Raw genomic sequence first — 21,680 nt, 5'->3', positions numbered from 1 at the left:
CACATGTTCGTACGAACTAGCGCCATCTATAGTGGAATGTTATATTAAAGAACATTTAAACATTTACGCGCTAAAGTACATTATACCAGCGTGCATTATAAATAGGTTTTCTAGCATTTAGCAACATTTAGCAAAAAGTCTTTGATTCGTCCTTGAATTTTCAATCTCATTGATTCTCCAAAACCTAAATCTAGACTATACAAATCGTTAACAGAACAACGTAATAACTTTTATCTTTAGAACTTCTTAAAATGATTATTAGGAATGATTGCAAGTTTTTCTTCTGATTCTATAATAGTATATAGAAAGTACTGTTTTTTTTAATTTTTAAACTAATTAAGTTATATTGATATTTAACAATCTTGTTAATTATAAATTATCTATTAGGTGTGTTATAAGAAAATTAAAATAACTTTGATGACTTTACTGATTATGTCAATTATGGCAGGCTTTTCTACGAATAGAATCTATAAATATTTATTTTTGTTTGATTGCCAATATGTTTATATTTCATTGGCAACCGTCTATCTTCTTGACCTTTTGATGACAGTAACTCCTAGAAAGTTGTAAAATGGTTATTTCTGTATATGCCATCTAATGTTACATTCACAAGAGGAAACACTATGTGCTTCACACAAGTTGAAACAATCTTAGAAAAGGATTCTCGCTGGATTGCAGAAAAAAGAAAACAGTTTAAGAGAGATAAACAGTAACAACAAATGTAAGAGAAAGGTTTGTCTCAGACATACAGTATAATGCCGTACGAAAAGTCGAATAGAACTGAGTAGAAGAATAGACACTTAGATCATTAATCTCCTGATTCATACCTAATATGAACTCAGTACATACGTCTGCTTTTTAGTAACTCTGAGCATGCGCAAAAAAAGAATATTGTAGTGGACGCGTGAAACAAAATTATGATTATACACTTTACGTTACGCGCGATTCAAGAAGATGGATAAACTGAATTTCAAATGAATGAACACTTTTCTTTTTGACAAAATAAAAAAATTGTTTCAACTTGGCCTCATTAATCGTTTCAGTATCAACAAAATTTGGTTGCATGTTTAGCAAATCATATATCTTTACTACAATATTCACCCTTTTAAAAATAAAAAAATTACATCTAATTATTTGCATAAAGACGGCATCTGTGGTTTAGTGTTAATACATCCTTTTAAGTTATTCCGAAATTGATATCTTTATACAATTTAACACATTATTTTTAGATTACAATGACTTATTAAAATACACGTGAACGACATTTTATTAACTGTAAATGACATTAAAAACTGCGATAATGTTATTATAACAGTTTCCATTTTTAGTTCAACAAATAAGAAAATAGATTTGTGTTTACATTATTAATGTTCACGTTAATACTTCAGTCTGCTATCTAATGCTTATTATAGATTTGTTTTGTTGATTAGAAAAAAAAAAGAAAAGAAAACACGGATATAAGTCGTATTCGATATTTTAAACCATATTTTATGTTACAATGTATCCCGCATGAAGTTCGTAACAAAGTCCTGTTTAACTTTGGGGGGGTTTAGAAGGGATTTGAAAAAATGTATTACTGATATCGAATTCATCTAGACTATCTCTGTTTTTTTGTCTATTGCGTTTTTCGTACTATTAGTTGGGAAAGCCACTCGACAGTGTAGTTCTTTCGAACTGATCCACTTTTGGTTACCCGCAGGTGCTGATAGTACTTTTGTTCTGTTTTATTTAATGTTGCCGTACCTTGTTTATGATTTTTGTATGTTACCTGGAAATTGAATAAAATAAAATAAAATAAAATACAAGCTACAGTCTTTTGGAAACAGAAGAACACAACAACCGAAATGTTGAAATTATACTTTATTCCCTTTTGGTTTACCGCGAACATAACTTTACTCTTCGCCATGCAAAACAAAAATTAAATAATAAACAATATTCTAAATGTTATTAAAGTTTCAATTATAATAGTGGAAGGTTCAACTGGCAGTATCATGAGGGTTACAGGGCTGGGATGCATCGGTTCTGTCCATTCAAAGTTACCATGTGTAACTTAGACTTTATACTAAATGAAGATATGGTTACTTTGATAATGGAATAGCCTTTATCTATGCAATTTCAAACAGTACACCAGACATATTTTGAAAAAGTGAAAGGTACAAATAGTGCACAATTAGTACTAAACTATGACTGAATGGTGATAACAATGTGGACATTAGTTTTTTCTTCGAAAAATGACATATATAGGCTACCTCATTATTATATGATATAATCCCTGTGGCCTATTAATTATATAATCTTAGAAAAAATTCACTTCACTGGATTAAGTTCGTCGTAATCTGAAACCAGGTCAGACATGAACCGAAAAGAAAATCAGAACAAACTTGAAATTGCAAGTTCATAATTTAATTAAATTACCTTATCTCAATATTGAACAAAAGTGGTTTTTGTATATTGTTGAAATGAATGCAATAATGTATTAGGGCCTGTATGTATATTTCATGTGCACCAACACATCATAGTGATGGTGACAATATCATAGAAATACAGTATTTTTGTGTCCTGTTCGTCGACTCTCATATCCATTCCGTATGTTGACAAATGGATGGAGCAACGCGAGAAAACACAATACACACACTTATATATTGATCAAACAAGCAAGTTTGACCAATCACTTTTATTCACATGAGTCATACATATAAAAACAATGAATGTAAAATTGTTTGAAAAAGAAAATTAAAATTTATAATAAAGCCTACCTCACCTCTATCATGCAGTGCTGATTTGATTGGGAAAAGATTGTACAGTTGAATGGTTACCAATTAGGCATCCACTCATGTAAGGGTATATCTATGCATGTGTAGACTTAATAGAGCATAACATAATTATGATTATTATTAATGTGGAGAGTTCAAGTAGTTAGAGTATCGTTCATTCCTTGTACATATAGCATAATACAATATTGTGTTACCGATACGAATTATATAAACAAGTAATCAAAAAAGCTCAGATTGTGAGAAATGAAACTAATGCATAGGTCGTTCAAAAGGGCGATTTAAAACAATATAATATCGTATAGACAAATGTCCTTGTTAAAATTACAACCTCTCCTCACAAGGAAACTTAAAGAGATGGGGGAGTGGGTATTGTTTTAACAATACGTTCTATTCAAGAGACACTCAATCCGAGATTTTAGTTTGGTTGTTAAGCCCTACTGTATTTTTACTTTATGATGTTAATATACGTACCGGTCGAAGTTGAAGATGTTAAGTCCAGGCTAGACAAAATTACAAGAACGTACGTAAAAATCCGTGTGTTCATCGTGATTTGATTTCCTACACAATTAGATACGTTTGCATTTGACACATATATGCAGTTTCCACGTGCACCGATTGTTGAAGTTCGCCAATGAAGAACAAGTGAAATAAATTGATAGTATGAACAAAAACTATACAAAAGTTCTCATATAATCCTGGGAAGCTTAGAGCCAAGATAGTGAAAGCATATGCGGGATATGATAGCAGTAAATACAACAACCAATACTAACTCAAAGTTTGGGAAGGAAATTCAAGTTTATTACACCATCGTGACGTCATACACTCATATTCGACGGGTCGAAAAAGAATTTGACCTTACCCCTAAAGTTGGTTGTGACGTAGACAGAATGGAATCACTCATACTTGGCAGGAAATGTTATATTATGCATGCTAGATTTGCTTACGGATATTGCATTATATAAATTATAAACTTATGACAAATCTGCATATATATATTTAAAGATGGATATACCTATATCAAAAATAAACAAAGATTTAAAAAATACAGTACAAAATATATTAGTTTTGCGTCGCCTATTGGACAGGCTTATAAACATAATAAACAAAAAATAAATAATTTATTAATACAATTTAACATTGAAATATCATTTGACTTATGATTAGGAAGGATTGGTAATATTTTATCTGAACTTATTTAAAGAAAAAAAATTCATTTTTTAGATAAAAAAATTATGCAGACTCAGGCTAAATATTCTTCAGTAGTCTGCCTATTAATAAACATGATTATTAGTGTCAATATGAAAAGTGTAGGCCTGTAGAGGGTTCGTTATTTCTCCTAAAGTTCCATATACATTATTTGGAAAAATTTGGAAAAATAATTAAATGATTTAGATAATAGATGGTGATGAACATTTGCCGAACTACTTGCAGCAGAGGTATCTGCAAATGCGTCATTGATGTCGTCAATGGTGTAGACTACTGATTATAGATTATTGCTCTTCCGAAAGATAACATTGACTGCAAACCACATGACCAACCGAAACAATGAAAAAAAGCAGGCCATAAAGAATAGTTTTAGAGATTATTTAAAAATAAACATGGTACAGTCTTATTTATAGGTCCATGCAAATGCAATGATGATCGAAATCATGTGGAAAACTTCAGAAGAACCAGATAATGATGAAGATCTCTGAAAAAACTTGATGTTTTTATGGCCACCAAAGACAAGGTGGTTAAAAAAATAATTATACAATTCATTAATTGATACATAATACTGTACGAGAATCAGGTGATCAAGCTATTAACATGACAGGATTAAAAAAAATATCCAATCGGTGCAAACCTTTGACCAAATAAACCGTATAACCTGAAGAAATAAGAAATATTTTTTTTTGTCTTTTTTGTCGAGGCACAGCTAGAACTTTGACTTGCCTTCGTGCTTGTGATTGATGAGGTTCTTTTTTTTCACTGATTTAAAACTTAAACTTTTACTATTCCGTGAGCTGGTTAAATTGTGCTAATAGGCAAATTCACATAATTATTTTCTTTTCTTTTAGAAACTTTGTAGATGTTGAGTCATACACGTGTTCATTCACATGACAATGAGAATTTAAACGTTTCCACTCTTTGTATTTAATAAACAGCTGCAAAGCATGCGAGAAACCCGTCATTCAATGCAACTATTAATTCATATTACAGTCCAAAAACAGTTTAAACAAAATTAAAAATGTGTATATTATGAAATAGTACAAAACAAAAATCAACAGTTTTTCTATTACTGATTTTACAAATTTACCGCAACAAAAGTTTAACTTTTTATTATTTGTGTATACGAAATAGTACAAAACAAAAATCAACAATTTTCTATTACTGATTTATAAATTTACTGCCAACAAATTGAACAAAAATGTAAATTATATTTTAATAAACATAATAATAATAATATATAAATAATATTTAACCATTTATTTGTAAATAATTCCTCCACGATACAAGATAGTTCATGTATTAATTGTTTCGTTTATTTTTCATTGGCGCTTTAAAAAAGTTTACAGACAACAAGAATAATGATTACACTTTATGGCTAAACTTAGATTCTTAGACACCCCCCGCCCCCCTCCACACACAAAAGAGAAAACACTCTTAGATATAATGGTGGCTCAATACATTATATAAATAATATTATACACTTGGTATAACTAACAATGTTTTGTCCGTCAGTCTATACAGTTCTTTATCAACCATGTATTCAAATATTAACACATAAAACATATCGAAGTGTCACGTGTTCATTTGACTATCTTGTCTATTTCAATCCGTATTTCCTCGTCTAATTAATTCGTCATCTCATTTTCAGTTTTGATTCTCTGAAAATAGAGGGCGCTTCTTTGATATTATTAGTCTGAATTAATATTTCAAAGATAAACATATTTTACAATGACACTGTGTTTGCGTTGATTTGGTCAAGGCCTCAATTATTTATTAAATTGTTAAAAGAAGTACAATTCTGGTTAGCAAAACAGACGATGATGACGTTATTGAAAACGTGTTACCACGTTTATTTTCAAATAAACTCCAAGTTCTATACAAATGTATTTTATGTCAGTAGTACAGTAGTATTATATTAATGAATTTAATGATTCTCTCAATTCAAATCAAATCCAAACCTCATTTACATACTATCATACATACATTTCAGTCAAAATATGACAAATATCAAATGTACACAGTATTAATATTTATATAATGATTCTCAAAATAAATTCAATTTAAATCAAATCAAACCTTATTTAAATACATTTCAGTCAAAATATGACAAATATCAAAATGTACATAGTATTAATATTTATATATAATGAATCTCCAAATAAATTCAATTCAAATCAAATCTCATTTGCATAATATCATAAGTACATTTCAGTCAAAATATGACAATATCAAATAGCGGGAGTAGCCTACACATAATCAAATTAATTCGATAAATTCAATGGAAAACCGATAGAGTTTTAATTCTTGGCATGGCACATCTGGGGTACGGTATGTTTTATTTCTTATTACATACATTATGACTTTTTGCAGTATATGTGAATCGTTATAGAGGTTCCGTTAGCTTTCATTTTAAAATATGTTTGTTTCTGTTCATTGGTTCACAGGTCAAATCCTTATTAATGACTAAGATTCTATGACTCAAAAATGAAAATGTTCTAAGCAGCGCTACTCCAGTCCGATACACTTTACGCCGACATTAGCCCGGAAGAAGCCTGAACATAACACGCGCCTGATCTTTAAAATGGCTATCCGTTTACGGAGCTACTTTTTACTTCTTTCCATAACAGCTACCGGGGTACACCAATCAACAGGTAAGATCTTGTTTGCTACTTTTTTATGAACACACAGTTATATAGCAGCATACTACAGTACTAAACGTACGCCTTAAAGTATACATGTTAATAACATTATCTATACTGTTAGTATCAAGCCGCGTGGGCTGTGTTATCAATTCAATTAAGATAGCTTCTAAGTTTTAACACTGAATTGCAAATAGATTTATCTAGCCTAAATCTTAAGAGGAGAGGAGAATCGTGTTGTCAACGAAAAAAAAACCGTATCTAGGGATTTGAATGACATTTTGTTATGGTTTTCAAGATGTGCGTCGGATCTAAAAATACAGAATAGAATCCAAATACTTAATCTACTTTAGGTTTGAAATGTTTGATGATAAATAAGTTCAATGAAAACGTGTGTCAAGAAATAAATGACGGCGATTGTGAAAAAACTGGCCGACAGACTGGTTGACATTTGAAAGATAGAAGTAACAGACTAACATAATAATTAAATAAATAGAAACACACTTAATGCTATATTAATATTATACAAGTACAAAATACAATACAAGTACAAAACAAGTTAAAAATAAAAAAAAATCAATTTAATCATTTAGTATTACATTATATTGATTTTTGTAATCCACGTTAAGAAAAATGTACTGGGTAATGTAAAATAAAATACAAATTAATACAATCTCGGTAGTATACCATTGCTCATCAAATAAATATACCATATTTTTGCAAACTACAAGTCTGACTCAAATATAAAAACAGGTGCTCTATTTACATTCAAAAATTAATATATAAATAGAACTACTAAATTAATTTGTGCAAAAGTTATTACTGCTGCAAATATGTCCATTCGGATTAACACCATTTAAACTTTTTATCTAAAGTCACGGGGAAGTTTTTTTTTTCTCATTTATGGTATTAAAGATGCATTGTCCCCAAAAAACATAAAAAAATGAATGCAATTTTTCAGTTTTAACCAAAAACCATTGTCTGACTATTTAAGTATTTTTTGTTGCTTTAAATTACATATTTTTTCAGGTAAATCTTTATGAATAAACTATTACGTGACATTAAAATGGCATATTCAACAACAAAATTGAAAAAAAAAAAATTCTAATTTCACATTTTGTCATAATAATGGTCGTTGAACCATGTCAAACGTGACGCATAACGTGTGGGAATTACTGTACGTTTCTTTACTGTATTTCCGAAAATGTGGAAATTGTTTGGCAAATAAATGATATTCTAACATTGCAATGTTTTTATTTATTGTATAAAGAGAAAGTCCAAACAACTCTAATAATGAAATAATTCGTTTCGTTTCGTTTGTCCCATGATCTAGGTGGTCGTAGGGGCGTAGCAGACGCGATATAGTAGTACTCATCATACGCCAGATCTCCCAGCGCTGCCTACCTCCTCTCCGGGCTGGCGGGTTTTTTTGCTGGATGGCCGTAAAGCGTGATTCCCACTAGCGACGCAACGCAAGGACGTAACGCAACACAAGTGAATTGACCAATCACAAGCGATGGCTTATTCGCTTGTGATTGCTAACTGTCTATAACTTCGCTTGCCATTGGTTAAAACGCTTGCATTGCGTTTACGTCCTTGCGTTACGTTCTAGTGGGAACCAAGCTTAAAGCGTGATTCCCACTAGCGACGCAACGCAAGGACGTAACGCAACACAAGTGAATTGACCAATCACAAGCGATGGCTTATTCGCTTGTGATTGCTAACTGTCTATAACTTCGCTTGTCATTGGTTAAAACGCTTGCGTTGCGTTTACGTCCTTGCGTTACGTTCTAGTGGGAACCAAGCTTTAACATGTAATGACGAGAAAATTCGAGGATATTAATTATATGTATTAGTACATATTATTATGTATTAGTTAAATCAGGGACGAGCTTTATTCCTATCTTATCTGGTTTTAAACCATCGTTACATTTTAAATACGTTACCAAGCTCATAACAACCTTTATAATGTTCGTTTTTGTTTAATTCAATAGGCCAAAATGTATACTGTAATTTTGAAAACAGCGGAGCGTGTGGATACAGTAAAGCAAAGAACAGTTTTGGTTGGAAGAGGACGAAAACAGCAGATCTGTTGATGGCAGGAATTGATGAACCTCCATCCGGAGACCACACAACAGGAAACGGTTTGAATGCATCGTTTTCATTTTGAATTTGATATACAGCTCTGTCTACACTATCAAACTAGTTTGACAAAAAAAGTGTGATGTGCCCAAATATGGTAGTCATATCCCCAAATATGGTAGTGATATGACATCATCTTGTCCATATAAATATAGACACATCACATTTGTTTTTGTCACATACTGTTTGATAGTGTACACAAGGCTTAAAACATCCATCCAAAAATACATAATAAAAAATAAAACACAACATTATTTACAATTGTCGAGTAATAAAAAAAAAAACCATTTTTTATGGTTTTTGTAATTTGTTAATTTGAATTTTAAGCTCTGTCTACAATATCAAACTAGTTTGACAAAAAAGTGTGATGTGCCCAAATATGGTAGCGATATACCCACATATGGTAGTGATATATGACATCATCATGTCCATCACATTTTGTCACATAAAGTTTGATAATGTAGACAGAGCTTAACATTTTATTTTGTCAAAACAAAAAAAAACTTTGCTTGTGGCATCATCATGATCGACCTCTTAAAACCACATAAAAGTCCGGATATGGCAATGATCTTACGGTGGCGTCTTTTTCCTGTACACTAAACCAGGATCAATGTTTAAAAGTCGTTTGACATGCCAGGCTTACAGAAATCTCAAATTGTTCATATACACTAATTAATCTAAAACCACTTAGTAACGCTATAAAGTTGTCTCTAATGTCTAAGGGTAATTTAAATGTAGAACCAATGGAAAAGTATAAGGAAATGGTGAAATAGTATTATCAAAAGAATTGTTTTGTTTTCCTTTGAACTTTGTTAAACTTCAATTTTGATTTGAACTACTACGGTGATTGCAATAAAGTGTTACCGTATTGTATCGCACATGGCATAAAGCGTCGCACCATTTTTATTTTGAATTTTAACAATATTTTACGAGGGTGGTCCATCCAACCGAAGTTGATCATTAGGGACCTTCACAAAAATACAATATGACAAAACATAAACATGAGCTAACGAACCTACGTAACGTAAAGCATTGTAATAATCATTCCAATTTTAGTATATTAACTGACAATTCCAAATATCATATCAGTAAATACGATAAAATGATAACGTTACTTAGCGATGAGAAAGTTAATGATATTCACAAAGATGATAATATACTGCGGTGGTTTTCTAATTATAATCATAAAAACCAAATGGACTTTAATTTTTTTGTTTAATTTAGAACACGTCACGCCAATTACAGGATGGGTAATAAGCCATGATACAATATTTCCTAAATCTAATTATGTGGCTTTGGTAGACACGAAGGCACTGTAATGACCATGATACTATTACAGGACTTGAACCCTGCCCTCTGAGGATTGGTCACCATACATGATGGCAAAACCAAACTATACTTACTAATGATTTTATTTGTATATGTGTATATAATTATGCACTAATGAAGGGCTAGTGTTGCCCGAAAGCTTTTCTGGCTGTTTTACTTTGTCGTTTTGATTTAGTTTTTTTTTTTTTTTTGTATCTCCATTGAAATCTAGCCACTGATACCCACAGCATTGTTATTTTTTTAGTAATTTGCCGTTGGATTTATGTATATAATTATATGTTATTTTTTATTTTGATACATGTTGGGTTTTCAGATACAAACTGTGTACTCCTGCCTTCCCATCGTAATGTATACGATGGGGAAGATGTATTTGGAATTGTCTCGGTAGTTTGAGTTTGGTTGAAGGCATAGTGTAAACATTAGGTTCTGAAGCTGTCACCAGATTGATTCTAACCGACTATTGGCAGTCAGAAACCATTCCTGTCTAGGTGTATTAAACACTGATGACATCTGAATAATCTGGCGTTATTATGGTGATCATAACTATATATAAATATTTAATTTATAGGGCATTTTATGCACGTAACGTGGAGAAGTAAAAATGCGAATAAAAACGAGTTTACAGCGCGATTGAAGTCACCTTGGGAGGGGCATAAACAGGACTTTTTCACGTTAGAATTTTACTATTTCACAAGAGCTAAACAATCTTCAGATTGTGAGCTAAGAATACATATAAATAATATCAGAACAGAAAATAATACAATAGCATCTTGGAGACGTCCATGTACAAAAACGGACGGTCAGTGGTCCAGAGCAAGTTTGATTTTACATTCGGAAACTATGTTTCAGGTAAGCTATGCTAAACATCTTATAGGCCTGAAATAATATCTATGGTTGGCGATTAGTGTTGTGATTCTGTAAGTCATGAACACATTCTGGTATGGTTACTAAAACGCAAACGATTGAAATTGCGCGCCAATTTAGAACAAATTTTAGGATATTTTATTATTATTAGGCCTATATAAAAACCACAACAACTTACCAAAATTTAGAACACATTTTAGGCTTTTTTTTAAATTAAAAAAATCTGAAAAACAAAATTAAAAAAAAGTATTAGTATTGTCACAACTTGTTAAGTACCATACAGTCGTAGTGACATGAGAGCTGTTATATTCATCAAAGTTTGTCCAAGGCTCATGACTACTGCACAATTGATTAATAAGAGAAAAAAAAGATAATTTTTAGATAAAAAAAAAAGAAAGACAGATTAGATGTCTTCATGACATGACATTTTGCAGTTGTAATGTTTGGTATTTAAGTTAATTTCTAAGGTTTGTGCTCTTGTCACATTTAATGTTCCGTTATGTTGAGTTGATAGAATGTTAACGTTAAATTCAAAAGTGTTATGTTCCCAAATATGGTAGTGATATGCCCAAATATGGTAAGGATATGATATCATCATGTCCATATATGGTCATATAAAAAAATACTATCAAAACATAAATTGTGATAGTGTACAACATATCTTTACAATACAATTCTTTTATTTGTTAATGTTGATATTTCTTGTATAGTATCCATTTTATAATAAATATTTTATAATATTCTATAAATAAGCCTATTATTTTTTTCAATTTAAGTTTCTTCCCAATCTGCGTATGAACCAGGTCTAAATTCAAATAATTCAAATCTGATATGATTTTTTTGATAGATTACCGCGATTTTTTTTTAATTTAATTTTTTATTTTATTTTAAAACATATACATGACAAGATAACAGAAAAAAAAGTGATTTGAAAAAATCAATCAAATCAAATTAATAAAATGCGTATTACTTAGGGTTTAGATTTTTAATTAATACAGTAAATACAATGAAACAAATAAACCCTTATGTCTATGGTCCGCTTACTACAAATACACTCTTCATTTTTTTTCCTTCATTCTTCTTCTATCCAATCGTTTCAAACTAACTAATATGTATTATAATTTATTTATTTGATATGTACACTTATTCTCAGTCTCCTTCTATATCAGTTATCAATTGTATTATCACCATTCATAATCAATGTCTACTGGGAATTATGACGTCACTCATTGCTTTCTAGTGCCTAGTACATTTCCGTTCCTTTCATAGACGATACTTTATTTCATTTAGGGGCCTCCTATGACAAAAATTAAAACTGTTCATCAAATATACTAAAAAGGTAATATTACATCCTGTAAACTCACCAATGATCTTTACTTATGATATGTATTTGTTTTTAGATAATGTTTGAAGTAATATTTAGAGGAAACGCCGAAGTTGCAATTGATGACGTAGGCATAATATATGGTAGGTGTTCTTTATCAACAGCGCCACCAGTCAATATATTTCTGCAACAAGTATTTTTAATGTCGTTTCACTTAAATTTTCGAATTGACATGCGTGTGACCTACCGACACAATGATAATTGATAACCAAAGTTTATCTTTTCTCCGTTTCACATGACATTAAATTTGTTGCTGAAAACACTTCGAAATTAATGATATAAACAACCTTACATTTTAGAGCTTACTCTGTCAGATTACAGGTAATCCATTAACAGCATTGATGCATCTGCACATTCTTACGTGTACACACACATACATCTTAAAGCCCTTTCTACACATCAAAGTAGTTTGACCAAATGTGCGATGTGCCCAAAGATGGTACACATCACATTTTTTGTCACATGTAATTTGATAGTGTAGACAGAGCTTTAAGCTACATTTATGTGTTACGTAAGAATTTTCCATTTTTTTAGGCATGCAAGTGCAATGACCAGCCTTAAGCTCTGTCTACACTATACAAACTAGTTTGGCATAAAAAAGTGTGATGTGTCCAATTATGGTAGTGATATGCCCATGTTGACAGAACTTATAAGCTACATTCACACGTGTTACCTAAGATTTTGCCATTTTGTTTTTTTCTTAACGTATAAACAATTAGAAATTATTTTACTTCTAACCTATCAGTTGATAATGGTTGAAGATGTATTGTTCCTCAAAACTATGAAAAACAAAGATTAATTCACACAAATTTTGAATAGGCCATTTTGCATTTATAATAAAGACATTAACTTCAGTACAAAACAAAACGAACACAACATTTCACTTTATAAGAATATAAATTAAACGGTTAAATACGTAACAAAACACAATGGTCGGCAGACATGAGTATTTTTCTCTTTAAATTACAGTTTTTTGGTATCTGTACAGGTAAATAAAGATTGTTTTATCCAATTTGTGGATTTGTTAAATCAAACTCACAGTAATTACCGTATTCATTTACATTATAATATGATATGAAATAAAATATCTTTAACGCAATATGCTATGACTGGTAATTTTAAAGTAACAGCGCCAACTGTGTTGTATTTTCTTTAAGCTAAGTTCCCACTGTAAGGACGTAACGCAAAGACGTAAAGCGTAACGCAAGTAATTTGACCAATCAAAAGAGATGGATTGTCCTACTTTGTTTATATGGTCAACTCACTTGCGCTGGGCTCACGTCGTTGCGTTGCGTCCTAGTGGGAACCAATCATTATAATGATATACTACCTGGCGTGTTATACAAAATTCCATTATTTTAAAACAATGTGTCTGAACATACATACAGCCCGATCTCCACCGGTGCGATATCGTACTGACAGATATACTGATGGTAATGAAGTTACAGCATTATTATTAACTGACCAACAGTAATTTAGAATGAATTGCATATAATAAGCATAATCTATATGTATCTGCGTGACCTGTAAATGACATCCAAAAGATATTTTAACAAGTTTTACTGTGACAAATCATTAATATCAACGATACGCCTCGTAAACATTTTGTTTATTAGCACAATATGTAAATACTGTAGTAATAAGTACATAGTAATGTACACCTATTAGTAACTTTACATTGCTAATATATTACGAACGCTAATAGGTGATATGCGGTCATGAGTTTTGCCAAACTATGATGTATTGTACCATCGGATTCAAAACTGTAAATAGATTTCTCCGGTACATCAAGGATCAGATTGTAGGCATACCGAGTACTGCTGATTAAATGAAATCTAGCTTGATGGTCTTAAGTATATAGCCATCTAAAATCAGCGCAATCGCGATCGTATGAACACCATGATATTGGCAAAGGGTCATGGGTGAAAACAACTTCCGAATTTGTTTAACTTAAAATGAATTTTATGCAACAGGGCCTACGCTTTCCGTCATTGTCTAACTTAAAATAAACTTGGTGGAACAGGGCTTAGGTTTTTCAAATTTGTTTAAATTAAATTGAATTTGATGTAACAGGGGCCTACGTTTTCCGAAATTGTTTAGAATAAACTTGGTGCAACAGCCATGGGCTTACGTTTTCCAATTTTTTTTAAACTTAAATTGAATTTGGTGCAAAGGACCTTACGTCAGAGTAAGTAACAAAACATGAGAAGACTTTTATTCTATATAGACTGCGCTGACGTAAAACCTGTAATGCTGGGATATAGCATCATATACAAATAGCATCATAAGTGATATTTATGCAAGTCCGATAATTTCATATCAGTTAAAGATCATTGTACTTTTAACACTATTTCCTCATGTGAGCACATGTGTCAAATAATCCATTATGTTATGATACAACAATCTATATCATCATGTCAAATTTGACACTTGACACTAAAAATAGTTCTAAGACAGAAACAGATTTTCGCACTTATTTTTCTATACAATTAAGTATCATTTAGTTCTAATTTGATATACTAGATGGCACGCTCGCTTCGCTCGCGTACCATCTAGGTCGTGCCCACAGATGGTTCTCGAATACACAGTATTTCCAGCGAGACAAAAATGGAGATTTCAAATGTACGTACTGCAGGACTATAATACATTGTCGTTTACAGAAACGAATAAATATACACAATGATTTATGTAGTCAACCAAAATTAGCACCCTGGGAATTACTTCCGAGAGAGAGAAACAAAATGAGTAAATTTTTTTTATTTGGACTCATTTAAACAAACCCACTTTGTGTTTTGTATGTAATATTAAGGGTTGAGGGATGGGGGAAGAAGGTACAAAGAGGAAACATTTTAAAATATATTCTTATCCACTCAGTAACGAAATATTGTTTTTAATGTTTTATAGGCCTATAAATAATATACCACTAAATACAGTAAAACATTTACGATTTAAAACTTTGTTAAAACTGTGTCTGTCATAGTCGATTGAAATAGTAAAGTACATGTAACGATACACCACTACGAAGTTTATATATTTTTAAATTATTAATTAATACAAACGTTGAGAAGCAATTGTCAGTAATAACGTTTATTTATTTGTATATTATATGTTTATAATCTAACAGTAGGGCCTACCCACACTCACAGTAATAAAGTTTATTTGTATATTTGTTGATATTATATCTAACAGTACCAACACTCACAGTAAGAAATTTGCGATTCAAATATGCGATTAAAAGTGGTTAATACCTTAACAGTATTGTACAGCATTGCAATACTATTTATGTTTATTCTCCAAGGGGGCCCATAAATCTAAATCTATACCTCTATGGTTAAACCAAAAAATTTGGAATGTTCCATTCATCACAAATCAATACATTTGTAAAAACGTATTACATGTATCAAAATAGCATTTTTTAAAGAAAACCGGCCTGTCTTCAACATTATGATGCTGTACTCTAGCTGTTCAACCGGTTTTCAGCTATTAAAAACAATTATCGTAGGAGGAGATAGGAAAATGCGAAGCCTCCTCGCATTTTTGTGGCGGGTATTTTTCAAGATGGACATCCATTAGACAGTGTATACCACGACCGGAAAACACCCCTATTTGGGGCAAATCGTTGAACCTAAATTCGTTTTAATCGTCAATAACTAATTATCTAACTTAATTTAATTAGTAAACAGGGTTACATCAGGTGGTTAAAATCAGTACCGAAAGTACGAACCAACTTTATATACAATCGAGTAAAAATTCTAGAAGTAAGGCGCGATTTACCGAATTTTGCCCTTACGTAAATTTATATATAGATGTACGACAAAGTGCTGACATGGCACATATAATATTACCACATTGCAATGTTACTTTATATCCGATGTTCGGAAACATATCATACATTCATTCATGTACAATAATACTGTATACATTAAGAATCAACAAATATTATAACTCAAGTATTCTGTTTTTACAGTACCTTCGTATAGGCCTAATTATTAGATACGATACATTTCTCCAATTTTCTAATTTGGGTTGGAATTACCAAACTTACTTAGCAAATAATCATCTTAAGTTTGTTTTCAAAAGGAACACTGTTTACGTAATTTATGTAGTACTTAAAAAGAAGATAGGAAGAAGTCTATGTTTTACACTTAAAGCACATATCTATTTTGACTTAAGCCAAAATATTTCCATTTTAGATGATGTTCTAAGAAAGCCTTACACAGACGTTGCACATCCAACAGTAATTCTACAACCACGTAAGTACAAGTATCAAATTGACATTATTTATAACAATGTCAGTATAATTGGTATGTTGGATATCTAACAAATTATGTATAGTCATTCATTGACCAATCAATATTACAATTCTTATAAACATCGTCAGTTTTAATGGAAAGTTAATATGAGGCTTACTTTAATAAAGAAATAAAGGAACAGTATGATATTAGTTAATATTACTAGAAAAATAAACTAATCAAATGAGCAACCAAACAACATGTATAATTTATTTTTTTTATCCAGGGAATTTATTTTATAAAGATATGGATATGACAATATTAATGCGAATGATCTAAAGCTTGGTTCCCACTAGAACGTAACGCAAGGACGTAAACGCAACGCAAGCGTTTTAACCAATGACAAGCGAAGTTATAGACAGTTAGAAATCACAAGCGAATAAGCCATCGCTTGTGATTGGTTAAAACGCTTGCGTTGCGTTTACGTCCTTGCGTTACGCTCTATAGTGGGAACCAAGATTTAAAGCGAAATAAATGTCAATGTTTATTTTTTAATTATTAGTACTAACGCTATTTATGATGAAACAATATTTTATGTATAATACAATGATTAAAGAAATATGTAATTATCCTAATACAATATATTATATTATTTCATATTCTTATCAAACAGGTGAGACAACTGTGTCCATTATTTCTTTACTTCTTGGTATACTCAACACGGTGTTTGTTGTATGTGCCGTCGCATTTTTAATATACACAAAAAGACACGGGTAAGTACTAAATAAAATATATACCATGTATTTAACGTTTGTTATTTACCCAAAATGTACAGTCGATTTTAGTACAGTATACTGCAAATGCGGGACTGGCTTGAAAAAAATATATAAAAATCTCATAAGAAATAAAAGTAACCCATGTGAATGAAAGGTTGCAGTCAGAAACTTCACTTTCTGTAAATTGTCTCTATACATATATAAAATCACGTACGAGAATCAGGTAAAATTTAAGTGGGATAAATCTTCCAAATGTAGGTCTATTTTGTTTCTTTAGAAAAGAAAAAAAAACACATGACGAACAGTTTTAGGTTAACTGTCAGTTCACATTGTAGAAAATAAAGTGTACCTTTCACCCTATAAATGATGAGCTCCATAAAGACATAGTGATGCAACATATTAAGATCTTATGCTATGTTATGGCTTTATAATCTCTACTGGGAAAGCAAGCTCTTGAGTGTTATAGGTAACTTAATTCGCCGCCGATTTCAAAGGATGGCCTACTCAAAAGGCTGTTATATTGCAAACGACTTACGAATAGTGGATTCGTTGTATCATCAATAATGATATACGTAATATACGGGGTTTTATTAAGATTATCCTAGGGATTGCACAAATCTGTTGAGTACCCACTTAGGATCTGTAAGTGTTTCTTAGCAAAAATATGTTTTTCTTTTTCGCAATAAAAGTTGAAATAAAAATGTCATATGGCATTTTTTGATATTTATCTAAATATTACGACGGTTAAAGTGTGTGTTTAGCCTACATATTAAACAATATTTGTTTAAAAAGCTCATTCAGTTGTGACTGAACCCCCATGCTGCATTCACATTGCTACCTATGTCATTTTCTACAGCAGTATAGCGCGCCGATTAGTTATGGAAAGTAGTTTATAGTTAGTTGATGCTCAGCGTCACATTGGCACAGCGTGGTCCCTTTTTGTAATCTGCACCCTGTTCCAGCAAGCGTTCGTACTATTGGGGGTACTATCTTATCCATACATTGTGCGCATGAGCACTGACCATTTTCATCAGCTCATTACATCAATCTATTGGTTATCCTGCGCAATGTTGCACAGGGTTAGAGAAACACGAATAACTGCTATGGCAAACAAAAAAACACGCTGAACAAAATACAATAATGCACACAGTACTGAATATCTACGGAAAGGCATGGATCATATAAATCCACATATAAGTTTGATTCCTACTAGCGACGCAACGTAACGCAACATACGCAACTTACAAAAAAAAAATTCAATAATAGTGTTTTCCCTCGCTTTCGTGAAATCAAACCTACGATGTTTGGAGCACTTTTGCGTCTTGGTCCCCACTTTTTTTAAAAACCATATTTAATGAGGGTGATCCATCCAGCCATTGCTTACCATCAGAGGTTCAAAAGACAAACATATACACAAGATGCTCTACATAAACAAAGTCTTATTACAAGTCTTTGGGAGTGGAGTTGTAATTTTGTCCTTAGAAAAAATCCTGACATGTGACGGGACTTGAACCCAGGACCCTCGGAGTAGTAGCCAAGCATCATAACCACCAAGCCACAACTCCACTCACTTGTGATTACGCAATACAGCACTTTGCGTCAATACGTCGTGGCGTTGCGTTACGTTGCATCGCTAGTGATGGTTGGTTCCCACTAGAACGTAACGCAAGGACGTAAACGCAACGCAACGCAAGCGTTTTAACCAATGACAAGCGAAGTTATAGACAGTTAGCAATCACAAGCGAATAAGCCATCGCTTGTGATTGGTCAATTCACTTGAGTTGCGTTACGTCATTGTGTTGCGTCGCTAGTGGGAACCAAGCATTAGAACCAGGCATTAGTCTTGCGTTACGTTCTAGAGGGAACCAAGCAATAAGCAGCATATACTGTATCTACATACAGTCTTTGCAAACAACTTAAATGTATGATCCAACTGAATTACTTAAAACATGATTGATTCTCCACCCTGTTTATCACATGTTATAATATTAGCGGAGTATTAATCAAATTGCTAAGACATCTAATTGTTAACCAATATAGATTTAATTAAGATAAGTTTGAACCTTTTTAGCAAAAACAACACATATAGGAATGATGACATTTTGATGTTAAGTTTGTAAATACAGACGGTAACATAGATACATTAATCACATACATTAATTAAAAGATTGACAATGTTTGTAGGAGAAACGAGGATGCTAAGGCTATACATTATTAAGATCATTGACATTTGGTGATAAAGTCTACGTGACCTCATGCATGCTCGTGGTTCTGACGAATTACAAGCACTTTTCATCCAAATGAAATCATTATAATAACAGACCAAGAACTTTTAAAACTAAAACACACTATTTTAGTTCTTTGTATCGTTACATGACTCTTTGCGACAATCTTCAAACAGCCTTCAGTAAAGCTCTGTCGACACTATCACACTTTATGTGATGTACACAAATATGGTAGTGATATGCTTGGATATGTTATGGATGTGACAGCATCATGTCCATATTATGAGCACATCACACTTTTTGTCACATAAAGTTTTATATTGTAGACAGAGCTTTAGGAAATCCGAGTGTGTTTATTTACCTCGTAATGTTTTTTTTTCTTCCAAAGTTACTTTAATTAATTTATTATGTGACTGTAGTTTCATTTTAGAAACTTATTATAGAAATATTTGAATTTTTTAGGTAAAATCATGTATTCATTTCGTTTTCAATTCTCTTGCCCGAGTTTTGGCTCGAGCAAGTTTTCTTCACAAACATAATCTTTTAATAAAAGTTACTAAAAATTAAATATTTTGTTACATTGTTAAAATTAATATTAAGTTTGTGGGAAATTTTCAGCGGTCTTCCACGAATACTTGAGTACAGCGCAGACGGAACTTACACTAGCTTAAGACGTGATCACGCACCATCGAAACCAGTGACATGCGTAACGTACGAAGTACCTGCTGATAAGATGAAAGAAAGCAACTACTCCTTTGACATCCCTGCCATGCACATCATGAAGCGAGCAGACTCGGGTCTAACCGAAGACCAAGACGGATCCGAATGTGTCATCGGCAGTAGCAATTACTTAAATCTAACACGAAGTAATGATTATATATACCAAGTCGTTCAAAATGACAGTACTCTAGTTTCAATGCCAGACTTGTAGAAATTAAAGTTCAATAAATACTACTTTCTTAAAACTAAATCTTTTCGGTATTTATTTTTTAATACTTGTGAGCTGTTACTTGTATATAAATATAATAATTTAAAATTATTCTGTTCCAATATAAAAGTGGCCATGTTATGAATTGTAGCATATAAAATGAATTTGATAAATATTTCGATAATTGTAATTATACATACAGTAGTATATATTCATAATTGATTTCTTATTCATTTGGTCACTCATCAGTTTACAAATCTGAAATGTGATTCTATTTGTGTTGTAAATGTAAATAAAACATTTATATTTTTTGTTGCTGAATTAATTAATTTAATTATAATTGCTTAGAATTATCTTAAACAATGGATATGTTTGATACTTGTTATTATAAAACGTTATACATAATGTATGTTTTTTTTCATGTATGTAGTGTATGATGGAACCAACAAGTTCAGTTGTGTTCATCTTTTTACAGGGAAACATCTTCGGTGTAAAGCTTGGTTTCCACTAGCGACGCAACGTAAGAAAATACTTTCAATAATTGTGTTTGCCTCTGCCAGCGTGAAATCAAACCTGCGATGTGTGCAGCCACCGGTGCAGCAGCACGGTTGCGTCGTCGGTTCCTACTTGTGATTACGCAATACAGAACTTTGCGTCAATACGTCTCTACGTTGCGTCGCTAGTGGAAACCACGCTTAAAGCTTAGTTCTCACTAGAACGTAACGCAAGGACGTAAACGCAACGCAAGCGTTTTAACCAATGACAAGCGAAGTTATAGACAGTTAGAAATCACAAGCGAATAAGCTATCGCTTGTGATTGGTCAATTCACTTGCGTTACGTCCCTTGTGTTGCGTCGCTAGTGGGACCCACGCTTTAGAGAAGAGGGCCTAGTTATACACAAATCTGTTGGTACTTGTTCATTAAAATCAACATCAATGATAAAATCACAACCATTCAACTTTCTCAAAATAATTTAAGCAATGTATTATAAAGTGTGTGAGCTGATTCACGCAAGACCTTTGGGCACACAATTGTCTTGTAAAAGTGTAGGCATTGAAATAAGAAAATATGAATATTTCAAATCATAGTATCCCAGATAGATTTAACGACATATGAGAACGACTCACTGGTGCGTTTTTAAAAATGAAATTGTATCACTGGGAATTTATACATATAA

General features: G+C 31.9%; 1 protein-coding gene across 1 annotated transcript; it reads left to right on the top strand.

The window, feature by feature from the left end:
• The first annotated feature begins 6,513 nt into the window (after positions 1–6,513).
• LOC140062891 (uncharacterized) lies at positions 6,514–20,630 on the top strand. Its single transcript, XM_072109278.1, has 7 exons — positions 6,514–6,634; positions 8,617–8,766; positions 10,662–10,942; positions 12,358–12,424; positions 16,535–16,594; positions 17,247–17,346; positions 20,193–20,630. The coding sequence occupies exons 1-7, from the start codon at positions 6,565–6,567 to the stop codon at positions 20,503–20,505; spliced, it is 1,041 nt and encodes a 346-aa protein (XP_071965379.1). The 5' UTR covers positions 6,514–6,564; the 3' UTR covers positions 20,506–20,630.
• Positions 20,631–21,680: the final 1,050 nt, after the last annotated feature.

This window comes from Antedon mediterranea, chromosome 11 (genome assembly GCF_964355755.1).
Source record: "Antedon mediterranea chromosome 11, ecAntMedi1.1, whole genome shotgun sequence".
In the NCBI taxonomy this organism is placed as follows: domain Eukaryota; kingdom Metazoa; phylum Echinodermata; class Crinoidea; order Comatulida; family Antedonidae; genus Antedon; species Antedon mediterranea.
The sequence above is the reverse complement of the archived record's forward strand: the minus strand, read 5'-3'. Positions and strand labels throughout refer to the sequence as shown.